The 17214-nt window shown below is 55.5% G+C and overlaps 3 protein-coding genes across 7 annotated transcripts; 1 reads left to right on the top strand and 2 right to left on the bottom strand.

The window, feature by feature from the left end:
* Window positions 1-291: 291 nt before the first annotated feature.
* LOC117044508 (coiled-coil domain-containing protein 166-like) lies at window positions 292-1675 on the top strand. The gene is made up of 2 exons (XM_033145326.1): window positions 292-380; window positions 738-1675. Exon 2 carries the CDS (start codon window positions 746-748, stop codon window positions 1592-1594), a length of 849 nt encoding a protein of 282 aa, XP_033001217.1. The 5' UTR covers window positions 292-380; window positions 738-745; the 3' UTR covers window positions 1595-1675.
* A 3667-nt stretch (window positions 1676-5342) lies between these two features.
* On the bottom strand, window positions 5343-7445 carry LOC117044505. Its single transcript, XM_033145323.1, has one exon. It carries the CDS (start codon window positions 7004-7006, stop codon window positions 5615-5617), a length of 1392 nt encoding a protein of 463 aa, XP_033001214.1. The 5' UTR covers window positions 7007-7445; the 3' UTR covers window positions 5343-5614.
* Window positions 7446-7548: 103 nt separating this feature from the next.
* On the bottom strand, window positions 7549-16950 carry ZNF512 (zinc finger protein 512). Of its 5 annotated transcripts, none has more exons than XM_033145318.1 (12): window positions 16788-16946; window positions 13887-13994; window positions 13471-13554; window positions 12979-13103; window positions 12171-12257; window positions 11628-11723; window positions 11213-11380; window positions 10215-10418; window positions 9393-9494; window positions 8994-9056; window positions 8615-8713; window positions 7549-8471 (listed from the first exon to the last, which is right to left on the bottom strand). In XM_033145318.1, the coding sequence occupies exons 1-12, from the start codon at window positions 16846-16848 to the stop codon at window positions 8193-8195; spliced, it is 1476 nt and encodes a 491-aa protein (XP_033001209.1). In that variant the 5' UTR covers window positions 16849-16946; the 3' UTR covers window positions 7549-8192. The 5 variants fall into 5 exon arrangements, with proteins under 5 accessions (XP_033001209.1, XP_033001210.1, XP_033001211.1 ...); XM_033145319.1 differs by having other exon boundaries at window positions 13887-13976; XM_033145320.1 differs by lacking the exon at window positions 8994-9056 and having other exon boundaries at window positions 16788-16950.
* Between the last annotated feature and the right edge of the window lie 264 nt (window positions 16951-17214).

Here is a 17214-nt window from a genome sequence, read left to right as displayed (position 1 = left end):
TACAGATATAAAAACCATTAAATCAATACACAACACGACGGAGTACAAGCCCCGCTCTCCCCGCGGAGCCAGCCACACACCAGCCGGCCATCGGCGCCTGTCGAACCGGAACACCGAGTGGTGGGGAAAGCCCCGATTGGTCCCGAGTATCGAGCCTCCTCCCGGACGGGCCCACCCGCCCCACGCTTTTCTCGTGTCCCCTGCAGCCTCTTAGGCCCGTCGTCTTCTTGAGAGGCTCTCGGGCAGCTGAAAGGAGCCCCGCCCGCCTGCCCCTCCCCTCCCAGTCTCCAGGCGACCGACAACACATCGAGGGGCCTCTCCTCCGCCTCCTCGCTCTCCTTTTTCGTGCACCGCGAAGGACCCTCCAGCGCAGCCAGCAGGTAGAGCGCCTTCTTGCTCGGGGTCACCCCTTTTCGACTTCCCTGCGCCCTCGTCCACCCCCAATCCCACCGGTAGCGTGGCCAAGAGGCCGCTCAAACTTTCGGTTCCTAACTTAGCAGAGATTTTCCTCTGCCTTTGAAAGGGAGGCGCCGGCAGCTTCCCGGCCCCTCTATTCCTCTGAGCCTGAGCGGCCAATGCCCCCCGGTTCGACGGCTCTGCGGGGGGCTCTGCGCACGGAGCAAGGGAGCGTCGGATCCTACTCCGCTCCCCCGAGGGCCCTGAGTTAGTCGGGCTCCGGGGGCAGCTGCCCCGCTCTTGAACGGCCTCCATCGCCCCTTTTCTCCTTCCTCCTCCAGGGCTCAGGATGCCTCGCAAGCGCCGGGGGAAGACGCTGCCGCAGGCGCAGCCAGCTGGGACAGAACGCACAGCCCCCGGGAGCGGCGCCAAGGACTCCGGGGGTAGCCCGCCGCAGGAAGGCGCCTCGCCGCTGCAGGGGGAGCTGGAGCGCTTCTGCCGGGAGCTGGAGCGGCTGCGCGGGCGGCGGGCGCAGCTGCGGGAGCAGCACGAGCTCCTGGAGCGGGAGGCACAGCAGCTGCGCGCCGAGAGCCGGGAGTTCCTGAACTACGTGGCCAAGCGGGCGCAGCGGCAGGAGGGAGCGGCCGTGTCACTGGGCGACGAGAGCCGGCAGCTCCTGGCGCAGATCCAGCGCGAGCACCGGGAGCTGCTGGCCCGCTCCGCGGAGCAGGAGGCGGTGCTGCGCGGGGAGCTGCTCCGCCAGGAGGCCGAGTTGGCCCGGCTGCGCGCCGAGCTAGAGGAACTGCGCGGTGTGCGCGCGCTGCAGCAGGAGCAGGTCGGCCGTGTGCGGGAGCTGCAGCGCGCGCAGGCGGCGGCCCGCAAGGAGCACGTGCAGCGGCGGCAGGAGGTGGCGGCGCGCTTCGCGCAAGCCAGGGCTGCGCAGGAGCGCGAGTCGCAGGAGCGGGCGGCGCGCGTGACCGGAGAGGCGCACCAGGTAGCCGCGCGGTGCCTGCTGGAGCGCAGGCTGGAGGCGCAGAGGCAGAACCGGGAACTGAGGCAGGAGCTGGCGCGGCTGGTGGCGAGGGCGCGGGCGCTGCAGGCGCACAAAGGCCGGCTGGAGGATCGCGTGCAGCGCTTGCGGCGGCAGCATGACTCGCTGCGGGACTTGGCCCTCCTGCGCCGCGGCGGCCCCGAATGAGGAGAGCGACCGGCCGCGGGGACGCGTAGAGAAGCAGGAGGGCGGGCGCCCCTTCCCCGCGGCGCAGGGCAGACAAGCTGCCTCCAGCCAGCCGCACAAGTGCTGAGATGCTGAACAGGATCCCGGCGGAGAACGAGTCTACGAGGAGCCTGATGGATCAGGCAGTGGCTCACCTAGTCTAGCCTCCTGTTCTCACGGTGGCGACCAGATGCCTGTGGGAAACCTGCAAGCAGGATCCCAGCAGAAGAGCACGCTCTCCTCCTGTGGCTGCCAGCATCTGGAATCCAGCAGCATTGACTGTGGTCACAGAGTATAGCCTCCAGGCTGACTAGCAGCCATCGCTAGCCCTCTCCGTGAATTTGTCGAGTCCTCTTTTGAAGTCATCCCATCTGGTGGCCATCACTGCCTCCTGTGGGAGGAGGTTCCATAGTTCAACTATGCACTGAAATTTATCCCATCTGTACTGAACACATTTTAATCAGTTTTGCTTAACTGCTGCTGTTGTAATATTACTTAATGTGGTTTAATATCTTTTCGGAGTTTGCAATTTTATTAGGTTGCTGCCAGAGGCGTAGTGAGCCGCTTGGCTGCCGGGGGCGGCAAGCCAAGCGGCACCCCCTGGGGGCGGGGCCTCGCTCTGTAGCGTATGCATAATGATGCATGTGCTATGGAGCGCAGCCTAGGTGGACTGCTGCAGACATGTGCAGTCTGCCTGGACACCCAAGCCGCCGCCCGGCACCCCTTCCGTGCAGCGGCTGCTCACACGGAAGGGCTGCCAGGCAGCGGCTTGGGAGTCAGTCCGCCCAGACTCCCAAGCCGTCGCCTGGCTGCCGCCCCGCCCCCCCCGTGAGTGCGACTCCCAAGCCGCCGCCCAGCAGCCCTTCTGCGCAAGCAGCCGCCGGACGGAAAAGGGGTGCCGGGCAGCGGCTTGGGAGTCCGGGTGCACCGCGCATGTCCGCAGCAGTCCACCCGGACTCCACCCGGACTCCCAAGCTGCCACCCAGCACCCCTTCCATGCAACGGCGGCTGCTCACACAGAAGGGCTGCCGGGCAGCGGCTTGGGAGTTGCACTTGCGGGGGAGGAGGTGCAGAGTGTCACCCCCCTCCCCCCGACTGGAACCCAGGGCGCCCTTCCTACACCACTGGTTGCTGCTTTACAAATTGCTTTGTAGAGGTGTGGTGAGTTGAGATAGAAAATCTGTTAATAAAACAGGATGGGAAGCAAGCTCTCATTCTGCAGGTGAGGGAAGCCATCTCAGTGGCCCTGCTAATGTTTAGGGAAGTTTTTAATTTGTGACTCTGTATTGTATTTTGATATTTGTTGGAGGCCGCCCAGAGTGGCTGGGGAGACCCGGCCAGATGGGCGGGGTATAAATAATAAATTATTATTATTATTATTATTATTATTATTATTATTATTATTAATGGGAGCCTCACCATTCAGGCAACGGAAACCAGGAGGTATGTTGGGGGTGCAGGCAGATCTTTGGCTGGGGTTCAGCAATGGTAAGGATCAGGGTCGTGGCTTAGCTGGACCCAGATAACACCCAGGTGATAGGTCTCTCTACCTTCACTCCTACCTTGGCAATGTATGGACACATTTTTATTTCAGGAGGCCTCTGGCCAGGTCACGTCACATTCTGCATGCAAAGCAGCTGCTCATCCACTGACCCGTTATGGACAAAAGAGGGGCACCCAACCAACTCCTCAGAAGCCTTTTGCATGCTATGCGTAAGGACTTGACACAGCAGAGCTCCAGGACACAGCGGCTTGCGCTGCTACTGAGGAATACATGCACACATGACCACTGACTTCTGTACGTTTCCCTCTGATATACTGGGTTCCCAGTGTCATAATAAGGCAAGGAACCCCCATTTTCTGAAGCAGAGAAATTCACCAAAATTAGTCAAATAGATGGTTTTATTTAGTTCAAAAAGTTGATAAAAATTGTGATCCCAGGATGGAGGGGAGGGGACCTGACTCATGGCATGAATGGAACAGGGACTCCATAATTTTCAAGATGTGACAACACATACTTAGGATACCCCTCCTAACTGCCAAACCAGGTGTTAACTGCCCTGACAATGGGACCAGTCTAGAATTGTCAGAGGGAAATGAGACTCAGGAAGAACAAATAAAAATGCCAAGGGATGCCTTCCTGACAAAGGGATATGTAAATACTTTCACTGACTTGTGGAATGTGGGTACTTGAACTATGCAGGATAGACAGGCATGCCTGGTTCTCAACTTTCTATCTGACACCTTGCCTTTTCTGTCACAAAAGAGGCCATTTGCCCTTTGTTCTGGACTTTGTTTTGTTTGAGCATTGAAACCTTGTTGCAGCAATAGACAATCAGGTTTCCTAGCTTCTGTTTAGCTTCAATTTGCCTGGCTGTGATATCTTGCTTGAACCTGTCCTGACCAATTCTGAACCCGCAGGGCTAGGCCCTACCGAAGTTGGGAAACAGTTAAGTACCGTACCCCAAAATTTTGTCCTTATCAGTCCTTAAGTGTCATCAACTAAAGGCAGCCTCCATTTCCTAGACAAACAGCTTGTGACTGGGGAAGGTGCAGGATGGGCTGTGTTTTAAGTGACAAGCTGTGACTTGGACACATTAACACCCTGTGATTTCCACTCAAAATCACAAATGCATGATGGCCAGACAGACATGAGGGGCTGTACGAGACTTAAAAATGGAAAGCGTAATGCTGGTGGTCAACAAAAGAGGTTTAAAGCCTGTCTCAAGGCAAATCTTAAAAAAGTAGTATAAACACCAGCAATTGGGAACTGCGAGTGCTACAACTGGAGAACAGCCTTGTCCAAAGGTGTCATGGGCTTTGAAGACACTCAAACTCAGGACACAAGGGAGAAACGTGCTAATAGGAAGGCACGCTGTGCAAATCCACACCGTGATCAACTTCTGCCCGGAAACCAATGTCCCCACTGTGGAAGGATGTGTGGATCTAGAACTGGCCTCCAAAGTCACTTACGGACTCACTGTTAAAACCGTGTTTATGGAAGACAATCTTACTCAGCTATGAGTGATCGCCAAAGATGATGATGATGTCACTTCCTTAATGCTTTGGCAGGAACGTCTAACAAAGGAGATAACCTTATGTAATTTCTCTCTCACCCTCTCTTCTGTCAAGCCAGTGATATGAGCAGACGTATAGTAGGGCACCCATACATCTGAGTTTCCCCAGACGTATCTGGGATTCGTCCGTCGGAAATAGTGTCCAGGTGGAATTTCCAAAAATCACAAAAATGTGCAGGAAAACCTGGACGTATGGCAACCCATGTCAGAAGTGATTTTTTTTTTTGGGGGGGGGTTGCAAAACAAAAAATTGTGTCCAGTTTTTACTTGTTGAAATATGGCAACCCTAGTATATTCCGGACCTAGGCTCTACTCAGAGCTCAAACTCCATTTTAGAAACTTTGTATTTTGTAACAAAGTAGTATTTTTTATCAGCATATTACTTTGGTGTATTTGTTGCCTGCATTGAAATATAAGTAAACCTTTTGTTTATCTTAGTAAAACGTGTGGTTCATTCTTAGCAAAGGGGCAGAGAGGGGAAAGGTCAGCAGACCACAAATAAACAGGGATAAGAGATTTAATTGCCTAATTCCTAGATTTCAGTAAGCTGCAAAAGTATTTTTACTCTGCTAAAGGGGCTTCACAGCATGTTTGCTCCCCCACATGTGGGACAGGTTTTGATTTTAATTTATGGATTTAATCCTCAAACTCAATCAGAAACAATATATTTATTTCCTGCTCAAAATATCTGCACTCCAGTCCAAAGCAGTGGCGCTGAAGACTCATCCAAGCCCAGTATGATGAGCATGCTTGTCTTGCACTGCCATCTTCTAGCCAGGCTGTTCACACAACAGCTTGAGCTCCTCATCTGACTTCTGTGTCTCGGGGGTGTGGATGGGGTTCTGGACCTCTCCTTGCAGCCAGCTGGGCTCCTGCATCTTGGCAGTGTCACATGGGGCAGGTCCTGTGCAAAGGGGGGGGGGGCTCACCTGATGGTGCTTTGCAACAGGGCCGACCTGGCCACAGACTCCTTCACCCTCCTGGGCACCCCCCACCGCTGATGCAGAAGCTTCTCGCGCAGGTGGAATTCAAAGTACTGCTTTTTGTCAGTTGTAAGAAATCTTTCACATCCTGGATTTGCTCTGGGACTGGTAGTGGAAAGGTCTGTTGCTCGTGGTGAACTAGGCTGCCCACCCAGCCCCTCAGGGGTGCGAGGCATCACTTTCCCCAGGAGGCTCATAGGACAGGGCTTCAAAGTGGCCTCCTGGAGGTGATGGTGGCGGCGGCAGAAGGCAGAGTGAGCACAACAAGTCCGCTCAGTCAGAGGGGGGCTCTCTTGGTGGCGCTCCGGGGCCTGCTCCCCCCCACCTGTGAGAGAAACCAAGGCTGGGGTCAGATCCCCAAGGACCAGATCCAGCCGGGCGGCATCCCATTTGCTGGTTGGTGGAGGCAGCTCTCTTTGGGTATCTGCGATGGCCCAGGCAGTCTGGGGGGAATCCCCGGCCGGCTGAAGAGGACTCTTCTCTGCAGGAGGACATCCTTGGGCAATGGGTGCCCAGCCCCAGCTTGGCTGCTGCCTCTTGCAGCGCTGGAGCTCCACGCTAGCACCCGCCTCCCCAGGCAGGCTCCGAGCCCTATCCGGGTGGGCAGGCTGGGGTGTGGCTGAGGGCAGATGGACCTGGAGGAGCTCCAAGGTGGCCAGGCTGTTCCAGGGGCCATCCCCACCCAGCTCCCATTTCTCAGTCCCTGGAAGACCTTCCCACTGTTTCCCAGGCAGGTGTGGCAGTCCCGAGTCCAGTGGCAAAGGCTCCGGTGTTGCTTCTGGGCTGCGCCAGCTTCTGTCACCTTTGGCTACTATGGTCATGGCAGAACAAGCCAGTGCTGCCGCAATGCTGTGCTGCTTTGGAGAGCTGCTCCCTTTGGAAGAGGGCCTTTCCTGCTGTGGTGTCCCGGGAGGGAACAGCGGCCAGCAGAGGGCTTTGCAGACCCTCTTGGGGAGGCCCCACTTGCGATGCACCACTTTCTCCCTCAGGTGGTGCTCCAGGCACTGCCGCCTCTCCACCTTGAAAAGGGGCCTCTGGTGGTCGGTGGCTGCCTGCAGGGCTGTGCACGCCAGGAAGCCCAGCAGGGCCGGCACAGACCTCTCCAGTGAGCTGTGCACCAGGCCAGGCAAGCCCCACAGCAGCTGCAGCCGCTTCCGTTGGAGGTGAGCTGTCAGCTGCTCTCGCACCTCCTGGCTGAGTAGCAGAGGGTCCAGCAGGGGGGACTCCACCACTGTCCCGCTGCCCCGGCTTAGAGGGGGTGGGCACAGGTTGGCCAGTTCGGTGGCTTGCCAGTCCTCAGGACCAGCCTCCTGCCCAGACTCCAGAGACTGCATCCCAGCCCCCTTGTCCTGGCGCTCTCAGGGCCACAAACCCATGGCCAGGCCTGGGTCAGTCAAGATCAGCCAGCTCCACACAGCTGCCTTCAAGATGGGCAACGGAGGAAAGCAAAGGGTCAACACCTCTCTTGGTTTGGCAAAGGAGACACCTCTGTTGCAGGGAGTTGCTGGTTTAGCTCCAAAGGCACTGAAAGGAGGCCTGCCCTATGGACCCCTTTCCACCCCTCTGAAAGGCTGGTGCTCACAGAGGGCCAGGCCAGCAGCGGTTGTCCCAGCTACTCTCCCAGGCAATCCAGCTTGGACCAAGCAACACCACCAGCTCCTCCTCCTGCAGTTCCATTTATCTTGTTGCTACAGCAACACATTGTGAGGTCAGTCTGGCACCCGGTGGGTGCAGCCACCTTCCCAGGACTGCCTCTCCTGACAGAATTTCCTCAGGAGCAGCAGGACAGAAGGGGATCTCTTGGGGGAGACTGAGGTGGCCCCAGGGGGCTCGGGGGGGGGCCTTGATGAAACAGAAGACACTGGAGGGACACCCACAGTTTTTTGAAAACTCAACGCTCAGAAATGGGTACAGAAGAAAACCCATCCATCTTAGTTACAAATCAATCTATAAGATGTGACATACAATCTGGAATTCATGTATTGTTACACCTGAGTTTAATACTACCCATAAAAACCAGCAAACTTCATACAATTCAATATGCTGTTCTGATTTATGTTATTAAACAAATCCAAATTACCCAGAGGACTGTATAAAACTTTTATTCACAATTTTAGTAATTTCATGTAGCCAATTTTGGTTTTTTGATAACTAATGTGAAAATTACCTTGAACTGCGTGAGTGTTTTGCTATGGTAATGTTTTTAGTGACGCTCTGTCTGCAGTGCCCACTTTGCTCCCGGGGTTGGGGCACGGCTCCCCCCCTGCCCGACTGAGGCCAGGAAGGAAGTCCCACCTCTGGTGGCTCCTCGCCTGGAGAGTGTGACCTCACCTGGGGAGGACCAGGATCCTTAATGTGCCTCCTTGGGGGGAGTGGGGCTTGTTCTTCCCCAGTCAGTCACTTGAGCAGCCAAGGCTGCCTGAGGAGGGCTGGAGGGCAGGATGCGAGGAGTGGTGTGGTCAGAGGATCCCCTTCCTTTCTATGAATCCCTCCCCACCCTGAGAGACTGGAGGGGGGCCGCTACTCCCTCCCTCTCCTGTGGCTGAGCTTCAGAGGGGGAGGGCCATCCTCCTCCTCCTTCTCACAGCTCCCACTTCCTGCCTGCTGCCGCCCCTGCTCCCCCGCTGCCTCCTGCCTGGGTGTGGCCGCCTTGGGGGAGGCAGCAGTCTGTGGCCTCTTCTTGCGGCTCCCGCAGGGCAGAGGCTTCCTGGGCGCTCTCTTCTGCTCCGCCTCCTCCGACTGCTGCTTCAGCAGCTTCTTGAAGCTCTTGGCAGGGTGTGTGCCAACGGCAAACCAGTCCTAGGGGTGGGGAGAGGCAGGAGGTGGGAGCGAGAGGAAGCCAGGCCAACGGCCACAGACCCCGGTGAGGGCGCAGGCATGGCAGAAGGGCTGTGGCATTGGGTTGGGTCCATGCGCAGTCCCGCAGCCCCCTTGCTCCTCACCTGCGCATGCACAGTGTTGATGTGGTACTTGACTCCGCTCTCGGACACAAACTCCTTCTCACACAGCAAGCACCGGTATCTCCCAGCCACAAACTCCCCCTGCAGTGAGACGGAAATGTGGCCTGCAATCTCTGGCAGCAAGAACCTGAGGAAGACAATGGGGAGGAGGGGGAGGAGGAAAGCAGGAGGAGGAGGAGGGTGTCCCGCCCCGATTTTAAGCACAAGTGTCTAGTCCCTGTGGAGGGAGGGATCTGCCAGTTGGGGCGCAGAGGTGGTGATGGTGAATCCATGTCTGCCTCCAAGGGTGGTTTGGCAACGGCAGGCAGCAGAAGCCCCAAACACACACATCCTGCAGCCCTAAGGAGAGGCTGGCACATACCAAGGTGCAGCTGCCCAGGTGGGACTTGAGGCCCGAGATGCTGCTGTAGACACACTCGCAGCCCTGTGGTGGAAGGAGAGAGGCAGGAAAGGGGGGGGGGTCAGTGGCCCTCCCCACCCAGGGACGCCCCTGAGATGGAGGGGACTGAAAGCAGCGACAGCTCTTAGTCTCCTCTCAGATACTTGGGAGCTCTCCCCACTCTGTACCTTCATCGCGATGCAAAAGGGCAGAGTGAGGGCCTCCCAGATTATTCTGTGGGAAGCTGAACACTAAGAAAGAGCCCCCCAAAGCCTCCCCTGCAAGTGTTTGGGGGCAAGGAGAAAGGAGCTCTGCTGCCCTTGTCCAGTCAAGGGGTCCCCTGAAAGGGGAGTTGGTGGCCTTGCCCAGCCATCCCATTACCTGGTTTGGGCAGCGGACCCGCCGGCACGCCTTGATCTCTGCCCTCCACTTGCTCAGAACCTCCTGGCTGACAGCAGGCAGTCCTGGGCGGGTGTATTTCAGCTGAGGAAGAGAAGAGAGCAGAGCCGGAAGGCAGAGTGAGGAGCAGGGGCTGCTGCCTTCAGCTACTCACACAGCATGGCCTCCATGCCCTAGCCAACTGGGGCACCCAGCTAACCGGGGCAAAGCACTGTGACACCCTCTTCCTCAAGAGCCCAGGCAGCCTCTTCTGCTTCTCGCGTTCCTGGCCCCTGGGAGAAGAGCAGCCATTTGCACCAGTGTTAGGCAAAATGTCAAGCCTTAAAATAGCCATTACTACAAAATATCAGCCCCATAGTAACAAGCCAAGCTGATGTCCAGCGTCTTGCTCTGCTTTCCTTTGGACCCCATCAGCGAGGCTGAGAGGGGGTCTTGCTGTCTGGGCAGCCCAGGACCTCCAGACACACTACCCAGGCTTGCACCCCAAGGAGCTCATTTCACTGCTGCTAATGCAGTAGTTTGACTTCACCCCTGAAAGTGCCCTCCATTGTCTCTCGAGATGGATAGATTACAACAATAGTAACAAAAAGATCAACCTGACCAAAAGCTTTGGGCATCTTCCCTGCAGGCTGCAAGAGAGCAGGCTGGGGGTGGGGGCTTCTACAGTGTGCCCCCCCATTGCAAAAGACCCTGCTCCTTGGGAGAAAGCGCTCCCTGCTGCATCCTGGCCCCTGAGCAACCTTGAGGTCAACCAGGACTCTTTTTGCTCCCAGGGCCAAAAGGATTCTGAGGAAACGGCCGCACCTTCCGGTCCTCAGGAACCAGGTCCTGCCAGACCTTCCGCCTGGGCCACTCCTTGGCCAGGGCCTCCTTGGCCAGGGCCTCCTGCAGGTGGTGGGCGGCTGCCTGGGCAGACTTCCTCAGAGCACGGCGGCCTCCACTGCTGGGCTCTGCGCTTGCCACCTCCTTCTGGGGGGCCGGCTGGATGTCTTGGCACAGCAAGGAGATCTGACAGGAAGGACACAGGGAGCAATGCTCAGAAAGGGCCACCAGAATGAGCATGGGGAGGAGGAAAGGCTGCAGCAATTGGGACTTTTCAGTTTAGAGAAAAGGCGAGGAAGAGGGACATGGCACGAGTTTGTAAAATTATGCAAAGCCTGGAGAAAGTGGATAGAGAAATATTTTTTTCTCCCCTCTCTCATAACCCTGGAGCTTGTGGACATTCCATGAAGCTGAAGGCTAAAAGGACAGTAAAACTAAAAGTGCAATCTATGGAACTCCCTCCCACAGGAGGCAGCAATGGCCACCAACGTGGGTGGCTTTAAAAGAGGAATGGATAGATTTATGGAGGGCTGGGCTTCTGATGGCTAACAGTTGCCATGGCTCTGTTCTGCCTCCAGTCAGAGGCAGCAATGCTTCTGCATGCCAGTGGCCAGAAACCGCAGCAGGAGAGGCTCAGGGCTCTTGTGCTCAGATCCTGCTTGCTGGTTTCCCACAGGCATCTGGGTGGCCACTGTGAGAACAGCCATTGGCCTGATCTAGCAGGCTCCTTTTAGTTGATCTGGCCAACACCTGCCACTGCCAGCTCAGAAAGGGGTAGCAAAGGCTCTCAGCAGGTGACAATGCCCATCCCCCAAAAGAGCAGGAGGGGGCCTGCAGTGGCTTCTCTGGGTGTTGCACTGCCCCCTCTTCCACCTGCCTGTCAGTCAGGAACAGGTGCTTCCTCTGCAGAATGTCTGAGCCTTGGGTCCCAGAGATGAGGAGAGGCCCCGCCCCTTTTTGCTCCTCCACTGGCAACTCACCGGGACATGCTCCATCTTCAGGTGGTAAGCGAGGCCCGCCTTGGAGCGGTAGGCTTTGCTGCAGTGCTGGCACTTCAGAGCCATCTGCTCCAGCTCGGCAGCCTCCTTCCCGCACTTCCGCGTGTGGTAGAGGAAGCCCAGGACGCTGGTAAAGCTGCCTGTGCAGCCCTGGGGGAGGAGAGAGGGAGGGAGGGGGGCAGAGAGGAGTGAAGGCTCCCAGGAAGGAGGGAAGCCAATTCTTGCCGGGGGGGGGGGCTTCTGCATCTCCCCTCCACCACCAGCTGGAAGGTGGCCCCAGATGAGGCAAGTCAGCCCCACATCCACCAAAAGGAGCCAGTGGAGGTCCGATGCCCCTGGCCCAGCCTGGCCCAGGCCACTCTGGTTCCCAGAAAGGCCAGAGGCTGCTCCATCTCACCTGCCTTGGGCACTTGAGCTTCCCCATCCGCTTCAGCACCCTCCGCAAACGCCCTCTCTCGCCCAGATCGCAGGCCGCCGCCTCTGTCCCCACCGGCTGTGTAAAGGGGAAGGGAAAGGCTGGCCAGGGAGATGCTCCAAACTGAGGGAGTCAGAGAGTGAAATGGGCTCCCTGGGAAGGTGGTGGACTCTCCTTCCTTGGAGGTTTTCCATCAGAGGTTGGGTGGCCCCCTGTCAGGAATGATGCAGTTGGGATTCCTGTGTTGCAGGAGTTGGACTAGATGACCCTTGGGTATCTCTTCCAACTCTAAGATTCTGTGCTTCCAGGTGACCCAAGGCCAAAGGCCCAGGAAGACCTGCTGGGGCTGAACTGCCGCCCTGTCAGGAGTCAAGGCAGGCCGGGTCAGGCCAGAGTCTCCCCAGAGGGCCCTGTACAAGACCCGGGGTGGGGTGTGGATATACAGACAGGCAGGCTGGGCTTCCAGGGGTCCAGGGACTGAAGCATCTGCCTGAGGCATCTGGGGAGCCAGACGCATCTACTTACCAGGCTGTTGTGGTCTGCCATGATGTGGTACTTCATTCCTGCCAGAGACCGCAGCTGCTTCCCACAGTGGGGGCATGTAAGCATCTCCTAGGAAGACCACAAGGCATTGCATATGTCAGCGGTGGCCGCCAGCATCTGGGCAGCTCAGGCTGTGGGAGCATCTCCCGTTAGTCCTTGCTCCTGGAGTTTGGGGCCTGAAGTGTCCCCCCCCCCAATCCCTGAAACTACTTGCTCTGCTCTATTCTACTGTGGGTTTAATTTCTGCATTTTAAAAATTATGGTTTTAAGTATTTAGTGATAATTTTACTGTTACTTTTTTTGTAAACTGCTTTGAGATTTGTCTTACAAACAAGCCGTAAATAAATTTTACAAAATAAATAAGTAATTTGGGGGCTCTGGGTGCTTCCCCCTCATGCAGAGCAGAAGCTGCTTCACTGAACCCTCAGTCTCAATGGCCAAGAACAACAACTCTTGTTTGGGCAGCACCATGCAAGCAATCCCACAAGAGAGACCCCCCCCCCGGGCTGCAGGGGAGAAGAGGGGCTGGCAGGATTCCCTTGACATCTGAGCAAGAGCTGCTGGCAGGTTGGGGGTTAGTGCGGGGGGAGCTGCTGCTGGGGGTTTTCCAGGAGTGACTGGCTGGCTATGGGAGACAGGAAGCAGGACAAGGTGGGCCTCCCTTGGCCTGATGTAGCAGGTTTCTTATGACATGGTTACGCCCCATAGCTTGAGAGGGAGTTGCAGGGTTGGAAGGATCCCCAGGGATTGCCTAGGAAAAGGATAAGGTCCCATCCCCTCATCTGCTCACATGCTGGCAGTTGGTCATGTGCTTCTTCAGCCCTTCCACCGTCTTCCTCGCAACAGCCCTGCAGGTGGGGCAAGTGACGCGGCCTCTGCTCAGGATCTCCAGCTGCCAGTGCTCTTCCAGGCTGCCTGGCGGAGCAGAAGGTGGTGCTGACTCAGCATCTTAAGGTTCCTGGCTGGCCCTGAGTGGTGAAGCTCTCTCACCTGGCCTGTGGGCTTCCCACTGGGGCATCCTCGGCTGGCCCACCTGCTGCAGGGCTCTTCTTTCTATGCTTAGGGACGCTTAGTAGCTTTCTGCACCCCCACCCCCAGTTATGCACCCCAACAACCCCTTCTGCCTGCATCTTCAGCTATGCTCCATTCCTGGCTGCACATAGGGAGGGCAGATAAGAGGCCCCGCCCCTTCGCCAGAGGTCCTGGGGTCCAGAGGACGATGGCTCTGGTTTCTTGGTTTCTGTCCTCACCAAGGAGCTGTGATGTTGGGGTGCTGTTTTACCTGCAGCATATACCGGTGCGTCTCTTTTTCTATGGCCCATTTTGGGCTTGAGATGAGGCTGTTGCCCCATCTGCTGCCATTTCCCTGAGACAAGAAAAACAGCAGTGAAGGTTTGCCTCTGCGGCCAGGACCATCAACCCTCCACCACAACCATGAACACCCCACCAACCACCTTGGGGAGAGGAGGAGGCCAAGGGAAGTGACTGCCCCAACATGGGCTCAACCTCCAACACAGGAAGATGAATAGTTCATGAGGGGCTCAGTGTAGAGTGCAAAGGGACAGGGATGGGCAGCCCCCTCACATCAGAAGGAACTGAGCTGAGTAGGTGGGCAGGGAGTCTCCAGCTCCGCTCCTTGCAGGAGAGCCAGGAGCATGCAGGGGCTCAGAAAAAGGAACCAAAGTAGAATCCACTCACCAGATTTCCGCTTCTTTTTGGGGAGATCCTTGTCATCGCCTGCATCTTTGTTTTCCTGCTTGTGCTTTGCCTTGGAAAGGGAATCCCCAGCTAAGAGGATGAGAGAGACTGAGACAAGTGGTTTTTTTTGGGGGGGGGGTTATTACAGTGGTACCTCGGTCTACAAACTTAATTTGTTCTAGAAGTCCGTTCTTAAGCCAAAAGCACTCTTAAACCGAGGTGCGCTTTCCCTACTGAGGCCTCCTGCCACCGGTGCCCTTCCACCGTTCGGCTTCTGGGGCAAAGTTCACTAACTGGAACGCCTACTTCTGGTTTTGCGGAGTTCGTTGCGTGAATAGTTTGTTAACAGTACTGTTCGTAGATCGAGGTACCACTGTATTATTTCATTTTATAATGTATAGCAGGCATGTACAACAGGTCGATCGCGATCTACTTGTCGATCGTATACTGTGAGCAGATCGCAGTCTCTTGGAAGCTGGATGTCGCGCCGTCCATCGGTCGAAGAATCCCGGAGCTCCAGGACTCTTGCTTGAAAGGGGCTGGAGGAATCCACAAAAGCGCTGTGGACCTCCAAAGAAACTCCAAAGAGGGCATTTTGGAGACGTGGTGATCCTGCAGGTGCCGTTTTGGGAGCTCCCCCTCTCCCGGTAAGCCCGTTAAGAGCTGCTGAGAGCGAGAGGGGACAGAAGCCCTGGGCACTAGGGACTGACATCGCTACTCCCTCAAGCAAAGCTTCTGGAACTGGTGGCAGAAAGCGGCGGACTTTTTCGTTAAAAATAAGGAGCTAAACTGGGGGGAAAATCATGAGTAAAATTGGAATTGGGCTATCTGAAATTTGGACATGGGAAAGATTTAAAAATGGAAGCCGATCTTTCCTGCTGAGGACCTGGAGGCAGCTGCCATTACTGGGTACCTTAAAACTGCAACTATCTCTGAACTTTCCTTTGGAATACTTCAAAAACCTCTACCTCTTACAGGGGAGAGGAGAGGTTTGATTTTTGAAAAAATTGATCCCTGTGATTAAATGATTATTAAGCTGACAGCCTGCCTCCCCCATACCGGCAGAGCAGCCGCTGCCGGGGAAGGTGAAGTTGATAGGAGCCGATTCCACTCCGAAAAGCAGAGCCCCGGGCAGAACGGCGAGTTCCTTTTGTTAAGTAGCAATATTGTGGGTAAAATAGAAAGATTCAATTTACTTTCAAATCTAAAAATATATATCTTTGAGGACTGAAACATCGTAAATTATTTTTAAAAAAGGAAAAGAAGTAACTGGTTCTTAACAAGGGTGGAAAAGACTATAGTGAGAATGCCAGCATGAACAATGGTTTGATTGTGTGAACTGTTTATCTACTGATTTCCTGTTATGAGAAAAGAGCCCAGCTGTGACCTCGGTAACAATGGCTTCAGAAAGATGGTCTGCTTCTTTTAAGGAGAATGCACTGACATTATTGAACAAAATTCTGCAAAAATTGAAACTGCATGGAGGAAATAATGAGCCCAAGGATGCTGAACAGGAAGCAATTGAATGGGAGCAAGAAATTGAGAAAAGTGAGGACAATCAATTAAGGGAAGAGACCACAGCGGCGGAAGAGGAAGATGCAGGCATGGAAATGATTAATAATTTGGAGCAATTGGAGTCTCTTACTAAACTGGCACCATACAAAGAAGAACAAAGAAGAAAGAAAATTCATCTGTCATTGGATGGAAAAGTATTATATTTAAAAGAAAAAGTTGTTGGAGAAATTGTGGTTGGAAAAAAGAAGGAAGAACGGCAGATGATTGTGTGTGACTTGTGGGTTGGGGAAACGTGCAAAACTGGAGTGGGTTGAAAAGTTAAATTATCTGGTAATTGATTAATATGGTTTAGATTTGGACTGTTTGGATATGGGTATTGGTAGAAGGATTTTATAGAACTTGCTGAAACTGGCTGGGTGGCACTGCTGGAAGGAAGGGAAGGAAGGAAGGGGGGTCGGGGAAAGAGGGGGGGGGAGAAAAATTTACCAACCTGGCAGTGATACTGCGGGTCTGGGTGGAGGAGGCGGGGTGACAAGATTAGAGAAGCCACTGCAGTGCAGGCAGTGCTGAGCTAGAAGGACCTGATTGTTTAGCTCAGTGAAAGGCAGCTTCCTAGGCTCCCAAGAGGATTTCAAGGTTATCATAAAAGGTTATTGTAAAAGGGTCATTAAGAGACTCAACCAGCAGAAGCCTTTTTAACCAAACTTCCTATCTGCAAATGGGACCCAATTCATTTGCAGTCAACGTTTCCCATGAGCAGCCTCTAAATGGTCGTGTCAGGCCTGGGATTGGCAGTGCTCTCTGCCTTTGTGTCCTGGAGTGACATGCAAATTAATAGCTCCTATCGAACAATAAGCAGCGCTTGGAGGGAAGGGTGCTGACTTAAAACGCTTTCAGGTTTATAGATAATGGGGCTGAGGTTGTCCATGAATGTCACCTGGTAAAAAAATAGAAAATTATTTCCAGTAGCACCTTAGAGACCAACTGAGTTTGTTCTTGGTATGAGCTTTTGTGTGCATGCACACTTCTTCAGATACACTGATCTGATCTGTTTCGACTATGGCAGACCAACACGGCTACCCACCTGTAACTGTCACCTGGTAAGTCACACATCCCTCCTGTCAGGAGAGGCAATTACACTCCGTTATGAAGTTGGGTGGCCATCTGCCAGGGATGCTTTATGGAAGGCTGGGGCCTGCGTGGCAGGGGCTTGGCACGCATGGCCCTTGGCAGTCCCTTCCACCTCTTCAATTCTCTCATTCAAACCATGCCTGCCCACCACCACCCGGCAAAGGCTCTTTGGCTTTTCGGGAGGAGGAAGGCGCCAAGCTCAAGTCTGGCTGTGAGAGAGGAACAATCCCAAGGCACCACGCACACTCTCCTCACCTTCCCTCGCCGCCGCCTCCCGGGCCGGGGTCTTGCCGGCGGTGGCCTTCGCCCCCTTCATCGCCAGCCAGTGAACGGGATTGGGAATGGGTCCATCCTAGGTGGGCACTGGCGAGGAAGAGAAGGAAGGCGAGCGGCTGCCCGACTCCTCCGATCTCGGCTCTCAGCTTCCGGCGGCGGCGGCGGCGGCGACCCCCTGGAGGAGCGACTCGGCCCTGCGGGGAGAGAGAGGCAGCGGCGGGCCGGCCGGCACAGGAAGGGTTAAGGACGCTTCAGCGCTCGCGTCTGCGGTGGACTAGATGACCCCCGGGAATCCCTCCCAACCCGACGGCCTCCGTCAGTCCTCCCCTCCCTTCCCCTCCGGGAGTTCCAGCGGAGGAGGAGCTGCTGCTCCCGCCCCTCCCCCGCTCCGTGTTGCCAAGGTTAG

The sequence above is a fragment of the Lacerta agilis genome, chromosome 3, assembly GCF_009819535.1.
Source record: "Lacerta agilis isolate rLacAgi1 chromosome 3, rLacAgi1.pri, whole genome shotgun sequence".
Taxonomy (NCBI): domain Eukaryota; kingdom Metazoa; phylum Chordata; class Lepidosauria; order Squamata; family Lacertidae; genus Lacerta; species Lacerta agilis.
Note: the sequence above shows the minus strand (reverse complement) of the source record. Positions and strands in the feature narration are given on the sequence as shown.

Coding starts and splice junctions, on each gene's coding strand:
- LOC117044508 (XM_033145326.1), top strand. CDS start 746: ATGCCTCGCAAGCGCCGGGGGAAGACGCTGCCGCAGGCGCAGCCAGCT.
- ZNF512 (XM_033145318.1), bottom strand. CDS start 16,848: ATGAAGGGGGCGAAGGCCACCGCCGGCAAGACCCCGGCCCGGGAGGCG. Junction 13,555..13,886: donor CAAAAAGAAGCGGAAATCTG/GTGAGTGGATTC, acceptor TTCTTGTCTCAG/GGAAATGGCAGCAGATGGGG. Junction 9,057..9,392: donor GGGTCCGCTGCCCAAACCAG/GTAATGGGATGG, acceptor CTTCCACCACAG/GGCTGCGAGTGTGTCTACAG.
- LOC117044505 (XM_033145323.1), bottom strand. CDS start 7,006: ATGCAGTCTCTGGAGTCTGGGCAGGAGGCTGGTCCTGAGGACTGGCAA.